Source organism: Alternaria viburni (genome assembly GCF_023758015.1).
Source record: "Alternaria viburni strain BMP 2772 chromosome Unknown scaffold_30, whole genome shotgun sequence".
Taxonomy (NCBI): Eukaryota; Fungi; Ascomycota; class Dothideomycetes; order Pleosporales; family Pleosporaceae; genus Alternaria; species Alternaria viburni.
Window position 1 is genome coordinate 234181 of NW_026055799.1, and position 15326 is coordinate 249506.

The 15326-nt window shown below is 53.3% G+C and overlaps 4 protein-coding genes across 4 annotated transcripts; 2 read left to right on the forward strand and 2 right to left on the reverse strand.

The window, feature by feature from the left end:
- Positions 1–40: 40 nt before the first annotated feature.
- On the reverse strand, positions 41–1975 carry J4E79_010380 (uncharacterized protein; the record flags this gene model as incomplete). The annotated part of the gene is made up of 2 exons (XM_049359219.1): positions 41–1623; positions 1675–1975. The coding sequence occupies 2 exons, from the start codon at positions 1973–1975 to the stop codon at positions 41–43; spliced, it is 1884 nt and encodes a 627-aa protein (XP_049206304.1).
- Positions 1976–4744: 2769 nt separating this feature from the next.
- Positions 4745–5439, forward strand: J4E79_010381 (uncharacterized protein; the record flags this gene model as incomplete). The annotated part of the gene is made up of 2 exons (XM_049359220.1): positions 4745–5324; positions 5375–5439. 2 exons carry the CDS (start codon positions 4745–4747, stop codon positions 5437–5439), a joined length of 645 nt encoding a protein of 214 aa, XP_049206305.1.
- Positions 5440–7204: 1765 nt separating this feature from the next.
- On the forward strand, positions 7205–8582 carry J4E79_010382 (uncharacterized protein; the record flags this gene model as incomplete). The annotated part of the gene is made up of 3 exons (XM_049359221.1): positions 7205–7555; positions 7607–7690; positions 7740–8582. The coding sequence occupies 3 exons, from the start codon at positions 7205–7207 to the stop codon at positions 8580–8582; spliced, it is 1278 nt and encodes a 425-aa protein (XP_049206306.1).
- Positions 8583–8748: 166 nt separating this feature from the next.
- On the reverse strand, positions 8749–15163 carry J4E79_010383 (uncharacterized protein; the record flags this gene model as incomplete). Its single annotated transcript, XM_049359222.1, has 5 exons — positions 8749–8769; positions 9295–9383; positions 9520–9657; positions 9752–11636; positions 12191–15163. 5 exons carry the CDS (start codon positions 15161–15163, stop codon positions 8749–8751), a joined length of 5106 nt encoding a protein of 1701 aa, XP_049206307.1.
- Between the last annotated feature and the right edge of the window lie 163 nt (positions 15164–15326).

The window sequence follows — 15326 nt, forward strand, 5'->3', positions numbered from 1 at the left end:
AGCGACCGATGTGGGATGATATCCATCTGGAAATCTCCCTTCACTCGCCAAAGCGTTGACGCTGGCGACGTTTCGCCTCATAGTCCGCGTTGAACTGGTCCAGTAGGCCCGGAGCTTCGTCGCATGTCGCAAAACGAGAGGGCGTGTTGGGTCCTGGCTGGTCTACATCTAGCGCACCACGCGGAATGCCGTACGCCATGTGGAGATTTGTGATCCGGCGCTTGTTGAAATGCTTCACCGAAGCCATCACGATACGCTTCTTGTGATAGTCGTACCGAGCAGTGTTGCTCTCCAACGAGGTGTCAGAGTTGCGACGGTTGGCGGCCTTCTCTTCTTCGCTCTCGTATGAGCTTGCATCTGAGCTTGACTCTGACGGTGAGGCAGCACTGATCATGTTGGTGAAGTGGCCTTCGGAGACCACTTGGTCTGCCTGGAAGCCATATCCGAGCAAGATCTCACCATCGTGACCGCGGGGGAAGATGAGAGAGCAACCTTCGAGCTCCCATGTTATTTCGCTCATTTTTTGGAGCTCGCCCTCTACTTCAGTCATGTCGTCCGCATCACCGATAGGCTCCAGTGGCTCGCAGTACGTCTGATCAGCGCTGGAAAGCGTAATGTCGTGGATAATTGAAGTCTCGATGGATGAGGCCCAACCAAGGACGATGTCTCGCTTACGCTGGGGAAAGATGTTCTTCAGCGCGACTGGGTCATTGAAGTGATGCTCCCCTTCGTCATCACTGTATTCGCTGATGATGTCGCAGATGCAGGTATCATCCACATCGGCAACATGCTTGCTGTTACGCAAGATGGCGCGCATCTTGGCCTGTAGAAGAAGGATGACGCTGCGGTCGTCAGATTCCAGGATTCGGGGGATATTCAATTCCTTCAGAGAGATCTTGCGCAAGGCCTTGTGTTCTTCCTCAGTCATCGCGACGTCAGGAATTAGATCTTCGATCTTGACCTGCAGCAGGCGACCAGGTTCCAGAAGCGCAGCTGCGTTTAATTCAGCTTGCATCATCTTCTCGGCCTCTGGAGGCGCGTCGCGGCTCGCGGCGTGAATAGCAGCGCGAAGCCTCTTCGCGGGTGGTGCTCCTTTATGCTTGTTGACAACAGGGAAGACTTTCCTCAGGAGTATCTCATGCGCAAAGATATCGCTGTCGGGGTAGTCTTCCGAAAGTTCGAGCGCGACGTTGAACCAAGGCCTCAGAAGATAGAACTCTTCGTGCCATGGCGGGACGACCGGGAAGTCGGGGTTCTCGAGGAGCTTGGCCGCGAGAAGGCTGTAGTCCTTTTCCGCGACACGGCCGGCGGGGAAGTCATCCAAGCAGAGGTTGAACTTGTTATGGCGGCTCATCTGGTCAGCTGTGTGAAGCTTGACAGGAGACGAGTGTGTGGGTAGCTCCGGGGCATGTAGAGCCCCCATCTCCAGTGCTAGCTCGATCTCGGACGCTACTGCACGAAGGGTCGCGGAGAGGCTATCGTGGGGTATGCGAATTAGGTTCACCAAGATGTGATCCCATGCTTCTCGATCGACCTGGGCCACAAGGGTGGGGGCCACAAGGGTGGTGGATGCGAGGGGAGTCGAACGCAGAAAGCTTGTTGCGCTGAGAATATCCTCCAGTGCTGGCGCTGTCAGTGTCTTGGCCTATGAACTACATTTGAAGATCGGCGTACCTTTCGTCTGCTCCTGCTCCAACTTCAAGGCGACTGTTGCAGCGCTCACTGTCGTCTTGCTCGGAACTGACCAGACTGAACCTAGGCGCCGAAACTTGGCGTAAGAAGACAGTCCAGGGGCGCGGGTTGAGCGGGTGACTGTCTGGCGAAGATATGTCTCCGCAGGGGGTAGAGCGCCAGTGCGACTACCACGCGCGCCAAATGGACCGCTGGAATGCTCGAAGATGGTGTACGCATTGCTGAAGAAGTACGGCGCGGCCGGAAGAGAAAAGCAACTCGCGCGTAGACCGAGGTGAGCCATGTCGGCGGTCTTGTCGGGTCACAGAGAGTGGTGGATGTTTTGACGACTCGCGCGAGTGGTGAGACGGTAGAAGCTGTTGTTTGTATATATCAAAGTTCCAAGCGCATGATCTAGGCGTCGCTGGGAACTTTCGCAGTTCTGGGTTAGCGTATCGTAATGAAGTGTACACTTGAAAGGGGCTCGTGCTTTCTGACGTAGGTTGAAGTAGTGAATTCTGAGCGGAACCTTCAAAGAGTGCACAAAAAGGATTATGGATCGCGTGACCATACAACCACGGCTGCAAAGGGCGCTTATACTGGCGCGCAGCCTATGTCAGTCGCACAATGGACGCAGTCTCTGGAGTAGGAATATGGACTGTGCAGCATATGCTTGCTATCATACAGTCTTTACTTTACCAGAACAGTTGCGCTGCTGTTTGCTGTAGACACTTCAGACCTATCGGCTTGCTGACGCTGTTTGTGAAGAGCTACTCTCCCATGGACTCCTTGGAACCAACGGTAGACGCATACAGCGCACAGGTCATGCTCGCGGTAGCCATTCCCTGAAGACGCCGTCGATTATATGGAAGCCTGAAATTCCATGATTGCGACATGTTTAGCGTAAACGTGAAATCTGGCCTTCTTTCAAAGTCAGGTGTATGGGAAACATGTAATCGATCCGAATATTGGTGGTGTTCACCTCGCGGTAGGCAGCAAGGTACCGGCAGAATTCCGAAGTCATTTCCAGTCATATCCATGCTCTTTACAAAGTTGGCTGTTCGCTCATGATAGCATCTACGAAAACATGGTTTACGTGTCCACCCAAACTTCGAATGGGGAGCGAACGCGATCGGGCAGCTTCAGCTGTGCTCGTTCCTGAGGCATGCTTGAGCTATGAAGGGTTATGGGCTTCTCTATTGAAGATGCACTCTTGAGCGTAGTAGGCAAATGTTGCGCCAGGACGGCAGCTGGGTGTAGTTAAAGAGACAGGAGGAAGCTACCCGTGGACCCGTGGACGCTGGGTTGAGGTTTGCCGATGACGTCATGGGCAAGCGCCGGCATCACCCGGCACCCTTGGCCGCTTGAGGGCAGTCGCGACTACCAGACACGTCCTTTACGCTCCTATTGTACCGTACACATGTATTTGTATCGTTGCGACAGCCGTAAATGGCCTCAATTACTGGGATGCTCTGATCGCAGCGCACCTGCAGGCCCACGTGGGAGACCACGCCGCCACAACTCACGAAACAAGCCATCATCGCATGTCTAGCTGCACAAAACCACGAAGGGCTTACTGTCTTTTCAGATACAGCATACAGAGATATCAAAGCATTTGCCAAAAGTTGCCTGCTTCGTCATTTGGTGTTGTCGCGGTCAGGCTGCCACCAGACGCGTTCACGAAGTGTGAAGCGTCCACGGGTATCTCCACAACAACCCAATGTGTACGTTGTCGCGAGTTCAGATCCAACAATCGCACAGTACATTTCAGTTGTTTTGTGTCTCACAAAGTTTCGATTACTTACTAACCTGATCAGCATTCACGGCATCGACGCATGCTTGAGACACTACAGTACATGCGGAGTACGATAACGATACGAGCCTGCGAATCTCACAGCCCTTCAGATGATCGAAGTAGCTCTAGGTCAACAAAGTCTATTGGTGTAGACTTGCAGATCAGCCAGGGGTATATGTACGCTCAACACTCGTTTCGCCGCCGATTGATGATCTGAGTATGCCAGCATGTGGCACAGGTCAGTTAGCCAGCCAATCGCCACCGTAGAGTTACGCGCGGGGTACTCAACCTTGCTCAAACATGGCACAACAAGTACAAATAGAGGCAAATCTGCATATTAGCCCGGTCAATGCATGGGTCAGGCTGTACACATGACAACCTCGCAGGTCTTCATTAGGGAACGATATCGCGACGCGTGTTCGCTATCTACAGGGCCTCTCCTATCGCACAAATCGTCAGTACTTCACTGATGTCAAAGACTCAGCATTCATTCTTCTTCTGATCTAGTGAAAAGAATGAGTTACACGATGTCCTGTCATGCCGACGTTAACAGCGACTCTCCCCGTGCCTCACGATTCTCTACGCATTCCAAAGCCGCCGACGCTTTCAGATCATACTCAGAGTATCTCGCACATCTAAAGTTAACACCTAGACCGCATCATCTCTTCAACAAGGAGTGTTTGTGGTTAGCGAATTTCAACGAGCATGGCTGTTATATGAAGGCTTCTTGTTGTTACCCGAGCAATGAAACTTCCATGAACACGCCACGAAACATACCTGGCCCAGGAGAGGATGGTCTTACGCCGAAAACGTCGGTTGTGTCTCCCGCAGAATTCCAACACCTGTTGCAAGCACCGGAGGAGAAAGAAATATCATACAAGGTAGTTATGGCAACATCGGGGACAATGGGAACATCGGGGACTTCTGGGTATTCGTCTGAAACATGGGACATTATTGGCCTTGGTCTTGACCTGGAACCGGAAATTCTCGATCATGCCATCATTCCCGGAGAGGCAAATACTCATTCACGCCATGAGTTTCCCCTACCCTGGTTCAAAGACTGTTCTGCTTTGCGTGTAGGCCTCAATACCTTGTGCGTTTTAGATGTGAAGCCAGGGGTGAGGTGCAAGACCGGTATATCTAGAGACACATCTCCATTAATCCGACCTGCTAATCATATGCGCAGCTCTCATATTCATGACGGAGAAGGCGGAAGGCCTATACCAGGGCGAAAGTGAACCCAAATTGTATACTCCGGTGTACCCCCACGGCTCGATAATGTTCCCGTACAAGAAGCCATCTCAGATCCAGGAACTGCCCCGCGATCAACATAACCACGATAAACCACGCAACTACGACACTTGGCTTGTTCAAAAGTATATCACTACAGCAGAGCATTCGAAGAACATCTTTAAACCCGGCACCTTCCTTTATATTTGCTTGGCTGCACTGCTAGAACTCCATCTCTCTTTTGCGCCTATGCACGTGGTTGACATTAGTACGGAAGGCTTAGGAGTCCGGGTACCTCTCAAATATCGCGGCTATTACGACGTGACTACCCAAAAATTCTCCGCTCAACACATAGATCCGGAACGTGGATGGTCTCGGTTAAGAGGAGAGCTCGATGAAGAACGGGCTACGCTTAGCTGGATGACCCGCTTCTTCCGGAAATACTTTGACCACGACGACCAAGATCTTCAAGCTGCTTTTGGAGACATTAAGGAGCAGTTCGAATTACGAGTGCAACGTATGGAACGAGCCGAGGCACAGCTCAGAGACCACATGGCATCGCGAGGCATAAGCCAGAGTTGCCGCATGGCGGAAATGAGCATCCGCGAGAGCAAAAGAGTAATGCTGTGTAAGCCTTTGAGATTCGAGAAATTGTTGATCATGCTGACCAGCCTTCAGTAACAGCTCTCGCATTTGTGTTCTTACCTGTCTCCCTTGCCTCCTCTATATACGGCATGGTATAGCCTCACTGGTTCCTAATACTTAGTTTTTTACTGATCGCTATTGTAGAACGTGCAGCAGATCAACGGTACCGGTCAATCCATCAAAGCCTTCTTGATCACAGCGTTTGTAATGTGTGCATCCGCAGTAGCGGTCTGGGCTGCATTTGCTGAGTTGCAACGTTACAAAGCCCGTTTAGCACTTCAACGACAGTACAACTCAGGTGCCTGGCTGACATGGCCATGGCACATCAAAGTGTTGATGAATGGGCCTCGCGCAACGTGGGCTTTATGGAAAGACTGGCACCAACCTTGGCCAGCTGATGAGTAACAGCCTGCAAACGGGAGAGTGATGTATTTATGTTCTAGTGGTACCTGGTATGAGGAAGTCGTGTATGTATCTCGTTCTGAAAGGATCGTGCCTCATTTCTCATCTACGGGCAAACAATGCCCAAGCATCCAAGCAAAGCACACCGTACGACGTATTTCAACATGTGGGTGATGCCCGCAACGACCGGCTAACGTCAATGTTAAGACTGGAGTAGACATCAAAAAGGGAGTCGCTAGTCCGCCTGCCAACACTCCAAGAACTCTTCTCACAGCTCCGCCACAGAACGTGATCAACATTGTCAGTCAGCCACGAAGGCGGAGTTCGGGCCATGTACCTCCGTGGTGTATCCTCGTAGAAACAATATGGCGCGCCAAGTATCCCTTGCCACGCTGTACATCGTCAACTGTAAGACTCGGGCTTACCTCGTAGAAGCGGTGAGGCTGTTCACATTGAGCGACGAACACGGCGGGCAGTGTTGTTATCAGTGAATCTCGTCCGCGCACTTGGCAGTCCGCGACGTACCGGAGTGAAGCGCTCAAAACGAACTTTTTGATTAGACCAGTTTGAATGATCTGCAAGCGGTTGTTTTGACGTGCATGGGCCACTCCAGACTCAGATTGGACTTGGCGGGCAAGCGCGACGAGGTGATGACATCATCAGCTTTGGCTGAAGCGCGCACCGAGGCACACATGTTCAAAACTCATGAGGTTGGTGAGAATGCGATATAGATATTCTGAATCAAGTCTCTGCAGTTTCTGAGACAGCGTGGCGATTAGTGAGGGAAATATGTGACGATATGCTCCACTTCCCCTGGGCAACCTGGCAGCTCCCGAGCTAAACCATGCGCTGGTACCCGCTTGGCGTCTACACAGCCTACCTCACCAACCACCTCGTCATCTCAACCGGCCAGGAAAACAGCAAGCCAGCACTGCCCTCCTCCCCCTCTCGATAACTAACCACTTTCGCCGGGTCCTCGCTGCGAAGACACAACCTCAAAGCATTTGCCAATTCTCCTAGCCTGTCTTCCGCCAATCGCAGGGCGTGCATTCGGCAGCTACCTACCAGACCAGCGAGCTTGGCTTCGACAAGTCATATACTGCTAGCTTTCCCGCGCCGTGCGCATCTGACTCTTCTCCCGAACAGCAATGAGTGAGTAACAATGGCCCTTTTGATTCATTTTCCCGCACGCGGCAGTTAGCCGGCCTTGTCATAGTCGCTTCGCGCAGCCTTGGTATTTGGATCGACCCTACAACACCATCGTTGTTCGGCTTTCCTAACCAAACCTCCATCGCCGCCGACCGACCGACCGGGGCGCAGCACTGCACCATCATCAACTTCCATCGCGCACTCGGCCCACGAATTATATATCGCTAACCTGTGCCCTTGGCAGAAAACATAAAGCAGTCTTTCCACCGTCACGGTCGAGCACAGAGTTATCACCGTCACCAGCAGCAAGCCATGCCCCAGCCCGCCAACGGCCGGCTCCACGATGAGCACACCCCGCTCATCGGGCGCACCCAGAATTATGAAGACGAGTCGCGCGTCAAGACTATGCCCAAGCATGTCTTGCATTTGATCTACGCGACACTCGCCAGCAACTACGTCAACGTCTTCCTCGTCTTTGTGCCGCTCGGCATCATCGCCGGCGCATTGCACTGGAACCCTACTGTCGTCTTCGTCCTCAACTTCATCGCTATTATCCCTCTTGCAGCACTCCTGAGTTTCGCGACTGAGGAGCTATCCGCTAAGCTTGGCCAAACTCTTGGTGGTTTGATGAATGCGACATTTGGAAATGCCGTCGAACTCATTGTAAGCTTCCGCGCGCATCCATTGCGCTGCAACATTGACTAACCGCAACAGGTCTCTATCGTTGCGCTCAAGCAGGGCGAAATCCGAATTGTCCAAGCCAGCATGCTGGGCAGTATTCTGTCCAACATCCTCCTTGTGAGTCAAGTCATTCTATTACTCATACTTCAGCGCTGACTGTGACCAGGTGCTCGGATGCTGCTTCCTCGCCGCGGGTCTGACTCAACACGAGAGCCGATTCAACGAGACCGTCGCATCCACCATGTCATCGCTCATGGCCGTCGCATCCGCCTCGCTCATCATCCCCGCCACCCTCTACGCTGTTATGCACGGTGACAACAAGAAGGACAACCTCGAGACTGACAAGAACATCCTGGTCCTCTCCCACGGCACTGCCATCATCCTGCTCATCCTCTACATCCTATACCTCTACTTCCAGCTCTACTCCCACCACAGCCTCTTCGCTGATGTCGAGAACCAAGAGGGAGGCGGTGAGGAGGAGGAAGCCCAGATCTTGTCTCCTGTCGCTGCCGGTGTTGCGCTCGTCATCGTTACCGTCCTTGTCGCTATTTGCGCCGAGTTCCTCGTTGATAGTATCGACTCGATTGTTGAATCCGCGCACATCAGCAAAACTTTCGTTGGTCTGGTCTTGATCCCCATTGTCGGAAACGCTGCCGAGCACGTCACCGCCGTCATCGTCGCATACAAGGGCAAGATGGACCTCGCTATCAACGTCGCCATTGGATCCTCTATGCAGATCGCTCTCTTCGTCACTCCCTTCCTTGTCATCCTCGGCTGGATCATGGGTCAGCCTATGACGCTCCACTTCCAGGGCTTCGAGACCATGATTTTCTTCATCTCGGTCTTGATCGTCAACTACCTCATCCAGGATGGAAAGAGCAACTACCTCGAGGGCGCCATGTGCATTGGCATCTACGCCATAATCGCGCTTGCGTTCTACATCTACCCCGACAACGCAGCTGGCGACATCACCGTTGATGTTGTCAAGCGCTTCTTCGCCGCCACCTAGAGCGTGCAAGCGTGCTAGCTGCAATCGATTCGCGTTCGCTGAGCGGCGCGATAAATCCCATTTCCTTTGTACAATCTATGTTCTGCTCTAATATATCTTGGCACAAGACTACAGAACGGAAGGGCCTCTTTGTTTTCCTATTTGCTACTGCATTTCCTTGGTTCTCTTAGTCTCCTTGTACGAGTATCTGTGGGGCGGTGCAGCTGTTCTTGGCGTTTTATCTACTTGTGGCAGTGCATCGGAACGATCGGCTGCCGAAAAGTGGAGTGTGGCTTGACGATCGAATGTGGTCTGAGCTTGGCAGGGACCTCATGTCGGTGGATGGAAGGATGAGGGGATTTGTATATGTAGGATCAAATGAACTGTCAAAAAATATTCACATGTTCTTATTGTCGTGGATACTCACGTTCTCAGGACAAGCTATTCAAACAACACTCCAACCCTCTTACTGGAGCACCAACCTCATCTTACCACCCCCTCACCGACCCGCCTTAGCAAACTCCCCCCAAGCCGCCGCCCAAACCAGATACCACGTCCTACTCGCCCCACCATCAATCCACCTCTCATCCCAAAACCCATCGATGCCATCCCTAAAGAACGAGTAACTCGCTCTCGGATCAATCAAAGCAAGATTCGCATACAAAATCCCGCGCCACCCTCCCTCTACATTCGCCCGCCCTTCCGTGAAAAACGTATCCCATTCCTCTCTTACAAACCCCCGGGGCCGGATCAGACTGGTGCACGGCGAAATGGGGACGATGTGGATGCCGTGGATGAGGGAGGTTTCGAGACCGAAGTACGCTGTTTGAGTGTGTTAGTCCACAGTGGGTTAGACGGGGAGGCGCAGGGGGGTTTTTGATGTGTATGTGTATGTGTGTGTGGGTGTGGTAATGGGCCTTACAACAACAGCAAAAGGTACTATGACGGGCATACGTACTCGCGTGATCGATTTTATTCTCAAACAGGATGCCTGCGACTTTGTTCTGCGTGTAGCGGTTTGGGTGGTTTGTGTTGTTGGAGCGGATGTACATGTAGGAATTGAAGCAGCGGGCTTGGATGGCGAGTTGGAGGTTTCCTGTTACCCATTGTCAGTCCACTTATGCCAACCCAACCCAACCCAACCCGTAGTCAATCTGGCAGATGGTAAGATGATAGGAGGAGATGCATACCCCTCTTCTCCATATTCGCATCCCCACTAACCCTCCCCCACATCTTAACCGCATAGCAAGAAAACGCATCTTCCCCCGTACTCTCCATATCCTTCCCATCCGCACTCTCAAACAGCCCCTTCGCCCAACTATGTCCATGCCACCAGTCAAACGCGCGTTGAAAAGGGTAGTCCCGGCCGTTATAATCACTCTCCGCATAGTCCTTCACCAGCATATTCGTCCACGCCCTGTTATCCCCTTGGCTCAACCACTCGGGATCCAAATACCCAATCACAGCAGCTGTGTAGACAAAATACGCGTAGTGGAAATGATGGTCGTTGTAGTACGTATTCCCGAAATCAGCATTCGGGTCCGTGAAGCCAGCGGCGGAGACGACGCCTTTCCAGCTGTCGTCGTAGTAAAGCGGATTACGCTGTTGGTTTTCAACATAGCGTGCGAATTCTTGTTTTAGCTTGTCTAGGCCAGCGTTGGCGATGGCTTCGTGGTTCAACACATCTTTGATGACCCAGACGATGGTTGCGAATTTCGAGAGCGCTTTGCCGGCAAAATACATGGAGTCTTGTGGTATGCGGTCGGTCATTGCGCGGCGGAGGTCGCGTTCTGCGACGGCGGCGATGAAGGCGAGGACTTCGGGGGGATAACGCACTTTGGCGTTTGCGCTCATGGTGGGGTTCCAGGGGCCGAAGTGCATGGTTAGGGGGATGGCGGGTTCGATGAAGGTGAGCTTTTCGGCCCAGATGGCTGTTGCTATGCCTTTGGTGGTGGTGCGCAGGCGTAGGTTGGTTATTTGGTTTCGCATCTCGGGGTCGAGGGATTGGATGTGGTGCGGTAGGGCGAACATGAGTAAGGGTGAGTGGCCGATCTTTGTGTAGCGGAATGTGTAGATGCCTTTGCCATCCGGTACTACGGCGGTGAGTCTGGCTTCGCATACGAAGGCTCCGCAGGCTCTGTCGTACATGGCTTCTCCTTCTGCGCCGAGTGGGTTCTTTGCTACTTGGATCGTGCCTTTGAAGGCTGGCGGACCGACAAGCGTGTTGGCATTGATTCTGGCGAACTTTGTGGCGTCGTAGTCGAGGCTCGCTACTGGGTTGATGTACATGGCCCAACACGCTCCGTCCTTGTCTTTCAGACGATACTTGACTGTGCGGCCCATGATGATCGGTCCCACCACGTCTACGAAGCCACGACCGCCAGTCTGTATCATAGGCGTTGCATCTCGATAGCCAGCTGTGACGAAGCTCATGCCTTGAACAACAGGGAAGATAATTTTAGGTTCTTTAGGCGTTGAATGCGCGTTGAGGTTGATGTTGACGGAGAAAGGGAGATGAGTGTCTGTGGTAAGGGTAGTGCGAGCATCGAGTTCGACGGCGCTGAGGACAAGGTGCTGTTTGTGTAGCGGGTTGATGTAACCCTTCGCAGGGTGTCCCGGTTCGAAGACCAAATCCTTCTCCTCAATATGGCTCACGCACATGCCCCATGTTTGCACCGTTCCCACATCCGATGCCGACTTGCCCCACCATATCGAGTAGGGATGTGTCCAAATAGGCTGGTTCTGCTGACCTAGGAATGCGTTGGCGTAGAACTTGTTCGTGTGCAGAGTCGTCTTGTCGTCATCCTCCACCCCCGTTCTAGGAACTGGGTGATGACGGCCAATCGGTATCTGCGGAAGAATGCTGTCTTGCTGTATAGGCGTGAAGATGTTATCGGGAGGTATCTCGTCGGGAACGGTCGAGCCGTTGTAGCCTAGTGAGGTCTTGATGCCTCTGCGTGTGTCGCGCAATGTTCCGAACCAACTATCCTTTTTGCTAGATTTCGAAGACTTCGAAACCGGTCGGGGGTCGCCGACGCGCGATTGCGATGGACCCATCGACGCTATCTTAGGGGTCTGGAAAGGGAGCTACCTGAGCCGAGTGCTCGATGTGAACTGCGTGTCAGTCTTCTCCGTGTATGCTCGTAGGCGTGAAAGTGATCGCGTATCAATACAGTTAGTAGACAAGTAGGTGGGTAGCGGTGATATCGGTTTAGGTTGCAGGATGCGGTCTGCAGGCTGCGAATGACCCATTGTCTGGTGTTACTGTCGCGATGGGCGCAGTGAGGACTGGGAAGTGACGCCTGGCCAGTTTGCTCAATACCACGAGGTTTGCGCATTTGCGCGGTCAAACGGTCGCACCACGGCGGCATTGCGAAGGAATGTACGATGTATCAATGAGTAAAAAGAAGAAAGAAAAGGGGAAAATGACGTGCAGCGGTGGATCGTGACAAGTGACTCTATAGGGAAAGGTTGAAGGATGGGGAAGTCACGATGTCAGTGGAAGAAGGAGCTTTTCCACGTGGCTTCCAGCGGTGACTGTCAGCACATGACAGACAAGTAAGATTGAAAAATTGATCCGCTTCCATTGCAAGGCAAGCGAATCTTTGCCTAGTACCGTCCGCTCATACCAGCGGTTTCCGCAGTGGCGCAATAACACCCTGCTTAACAATAACCCTCGGTCTCGTAGCGTCTTGATGCGTCTTCTTCGTGACCCACTCCTTGCCCTTCGGCACGCGCAAACTCCTCTCATACTGTTCCCTGTTCTCGAAAGGGAACGGTAGCTGGCTAGCCATGTACTTGACATTAGGCTTCTGTCTCTTCTCATTGATGATGACCTTGTCCATTTTCCGGTCCTTCCGCCTATCGGCATCGATACCGGGCTTCTTAGTGACTGTTTTGGCGCCAAGGTTACGCTTCTTCTCGGCCTTGGACATGCCGTCGCCGGTCCAGGAGCCCCAGCCAGGGAGGATAGAAACTTCTTCTGTTGCTTCTTCATCTGCGATGGTAGCTTTCTTTTCGGCGTCGAAGTCGGCTTCGACGTCATCACCGGCGAAGCCCTTCGCTGTGAGAGCTTGGTTGCGCATGACAACGTCAAGATCGATACCTTCGTCTTCGATGCCTTGCTCGTCCATGTCCTCGTCTTCTTGGCCACCAATGACAGTCGCCCAACCATCGTCATCGGCCGTGGTGACGCGTTGCTTCAAGAAGTCGTCGACCTTGGTCTCTTGAGGTTTGGCCGCTTGCTTCGACTTCTTTTGAGGTTTGGCTTTGGGCGTAGGCTTAGAAGCGCCGGCCTTAGCTTGCGTAGCGGTGGTCGTGCTACTTGTGGCTGGGAATAGCTCAGGCTCTGTTGTGGCTTTCTTCTCCTTCTTCGCCTTAGTCAAGAAAGGGTTGGACTCTCCGCTGCCATTCTCTACAGGTGCGGCAGCCCTGCGCTCTTTGCGGGCACCATTCGAAAGACCGCTCAAGCCGTTGTTTTTGGTGGGCTTCCTAGATGATGCTGTGTCCGCGACAGACTCTTTGCCTTCCGCGTCCGGGTTAGCTTCGTTCTCTGCGTCGGAACCTTCGTGCTCCTCGAACTCGCTGCGATTGATCTGTATAGCCGGAGCTGACACGTCCGCGTTGGGACCGTATCTTCTCCGTCCTGCCTTGGTAGCATTCTCATCGATTTCGGCATTGTCGCTGTCTTCGCCCGCAAGCTCGCGTCTAAGGGCTTCAACAGCTTCGTCGTTCTGTGCGCGTTTCGCAGCCTCGGACTTCTGCATAAAGGCCATCTGACCGAGCTTAGACTCCTTAGTCGAGAAGGGGTTCGACTTGAGCTTGCCGAGAGATTGTTGTAGTGCGTCGTTGTCCGATTGGTCGTCGTCATCGTCGCTCTCTTCCTCCTCGCTTGGCACATCAGATGCTTCTTCATCGTCATCGCGCACGGTCTTGCCCTCAACGCGACGACGAAGCTCCTCGTTCCGTCTGGCCATCTCAGTCACACCATCGAGCGCATCTTGATCCCAGTTCGCTCTTCCAGTAGCCTTGATGCCCTTAGCCCACTTGCTCTCGCGATGCTTAGCCCCCATGCGTTCCTCGGCTCTCCGGCGATCATTGTATTCACGCTCTTCCTCGGACAGATCAACACCATCGGCCTTGAGCTGCTCACGTTCCTTCTCCAGCAGCTTCTCGCGCTCCCTGCGGTGCACTCGCCGATAAGACTTGCTCTTGATCTTCTTGATGCGCTTGGCGCGAACCTCTTCACGGAATAATAGCTCTCGTTGCATTCGCAGTTCAGCGCGTCGCCTGAGGACCTCCTCGACTGGTAGTTTGTTCGTCTGGAGCTCTTCCCACTTTTGTATCTTCTCCTCGTCTTCCTTGCCGTTGGATAGCCCGCTCTGCTGGAGGATGGACTGAATCGTACTTTCGAGATCATTCGTAGGTGCGGCGGTCGTTGTTGGAAGAAGTGTCTTCTCTCCCATGTCACCCCCGGTAGGGTTCTGGAGAGGGAACATCAAATGTTCGGCGCGGCGGTTTTGCTTGATAGTGTCGGTCCACCGCTCGAGAGTCTCGTTCGCTTTGGCGTTGGCTGCTGCGCGATCGAGCTTGTCTTGCTGTCGCTTCGGTAGAGGTGCATCTAGTTTCCTAGCAATGTCGTTTCGTTTCGATGATTTGTCGTCTTGCAGCAGCTTGAGCGCCTTCTTCTTCTCCGCGTCTGCGACCTTGGGCTTGAAGCTGAGGAGATCGACTTTGCGGGAAACACCAAACTCGTCCGGTGCAGCCGACTCATGGACGTCCACTCTCCTGCCCTTGGGTTTGTCATCTTCCCGCGAAGCCAACGAAGAGATCAAGTTCTGCAATTGCGCCTGGCGGTCATCCTCATCTTCTTCGTCGGACGAGAGGTCAGATGCGCCATCTGCTGCGGGGTCTTCGCCTTCGCTTGGTTCCGAGTCGCTGTCGTCGAATGCGGAGGCCTTCTTCTTCTTCTCTTTTTCCCTTCGCTCCTCGGCCTCATCCTCCTCGTATTGATCCAAGGCGGTAGCCAGATCGATAGCATCTTCGCCAAGATCGTCCTCGTCTTCCTCTTCTCCGTCTGCACTGTCGCCCTCGTCGAGATCGATGTCGCCATCCTCGTCCATCATGTCTTGTTCTCGTTTCGACTTCTTTGCCTTTCCCTTGTGGTTCTTGGAACTGCCTCTGAACGTGTAGCCTTCGAAGCGTTCTTCGTCGCTCTCACCGAACGCCTCGTCCGAATCGATGCTCTCGTCATCGTCGTCGTCTTCAACGTGACCCATCTGCCAGGTGTTGCCCTCGGAGTCGCTTCCTTCGTCGTAGCTCTCGTCACCAGACTTCTTCTTGCGCCGTTTGGGTCCATCTTCCTCGTCCTCGTCCTCATCATCCTCTTCGTCGTCATCGCGCGCGCGCTTGCGGTTGAAGGCGGGGTCGAATTCGCCTAGGCGGTTCTTGCGCACTTTCGCATCGTCGGGATTCTCGTACTGGGCGATGGAGAAGGCGTCGAGAGCGCGCTTCTGCGCTTTCTTAGGGTTTCGCGATTTCGCATTGCCTTTGCTTGAAGCGCCACCGCTTTGAATCGAGCTGCGTGCTACTCGGGGCGGCATTTTGGCGTTGTGGTTGAGAGGCAAGGCGGCGGAGCGACACACAGAACTTCTGGGTTTGCACTTTTTTGACGCACGGGCCACGCCCACCTCCGCTCCAAACTCCGCAAACGCCTCGAAGATTGATGTCGGCCATCATCGACGTCGTCGCATCGCTCGCTCCAAC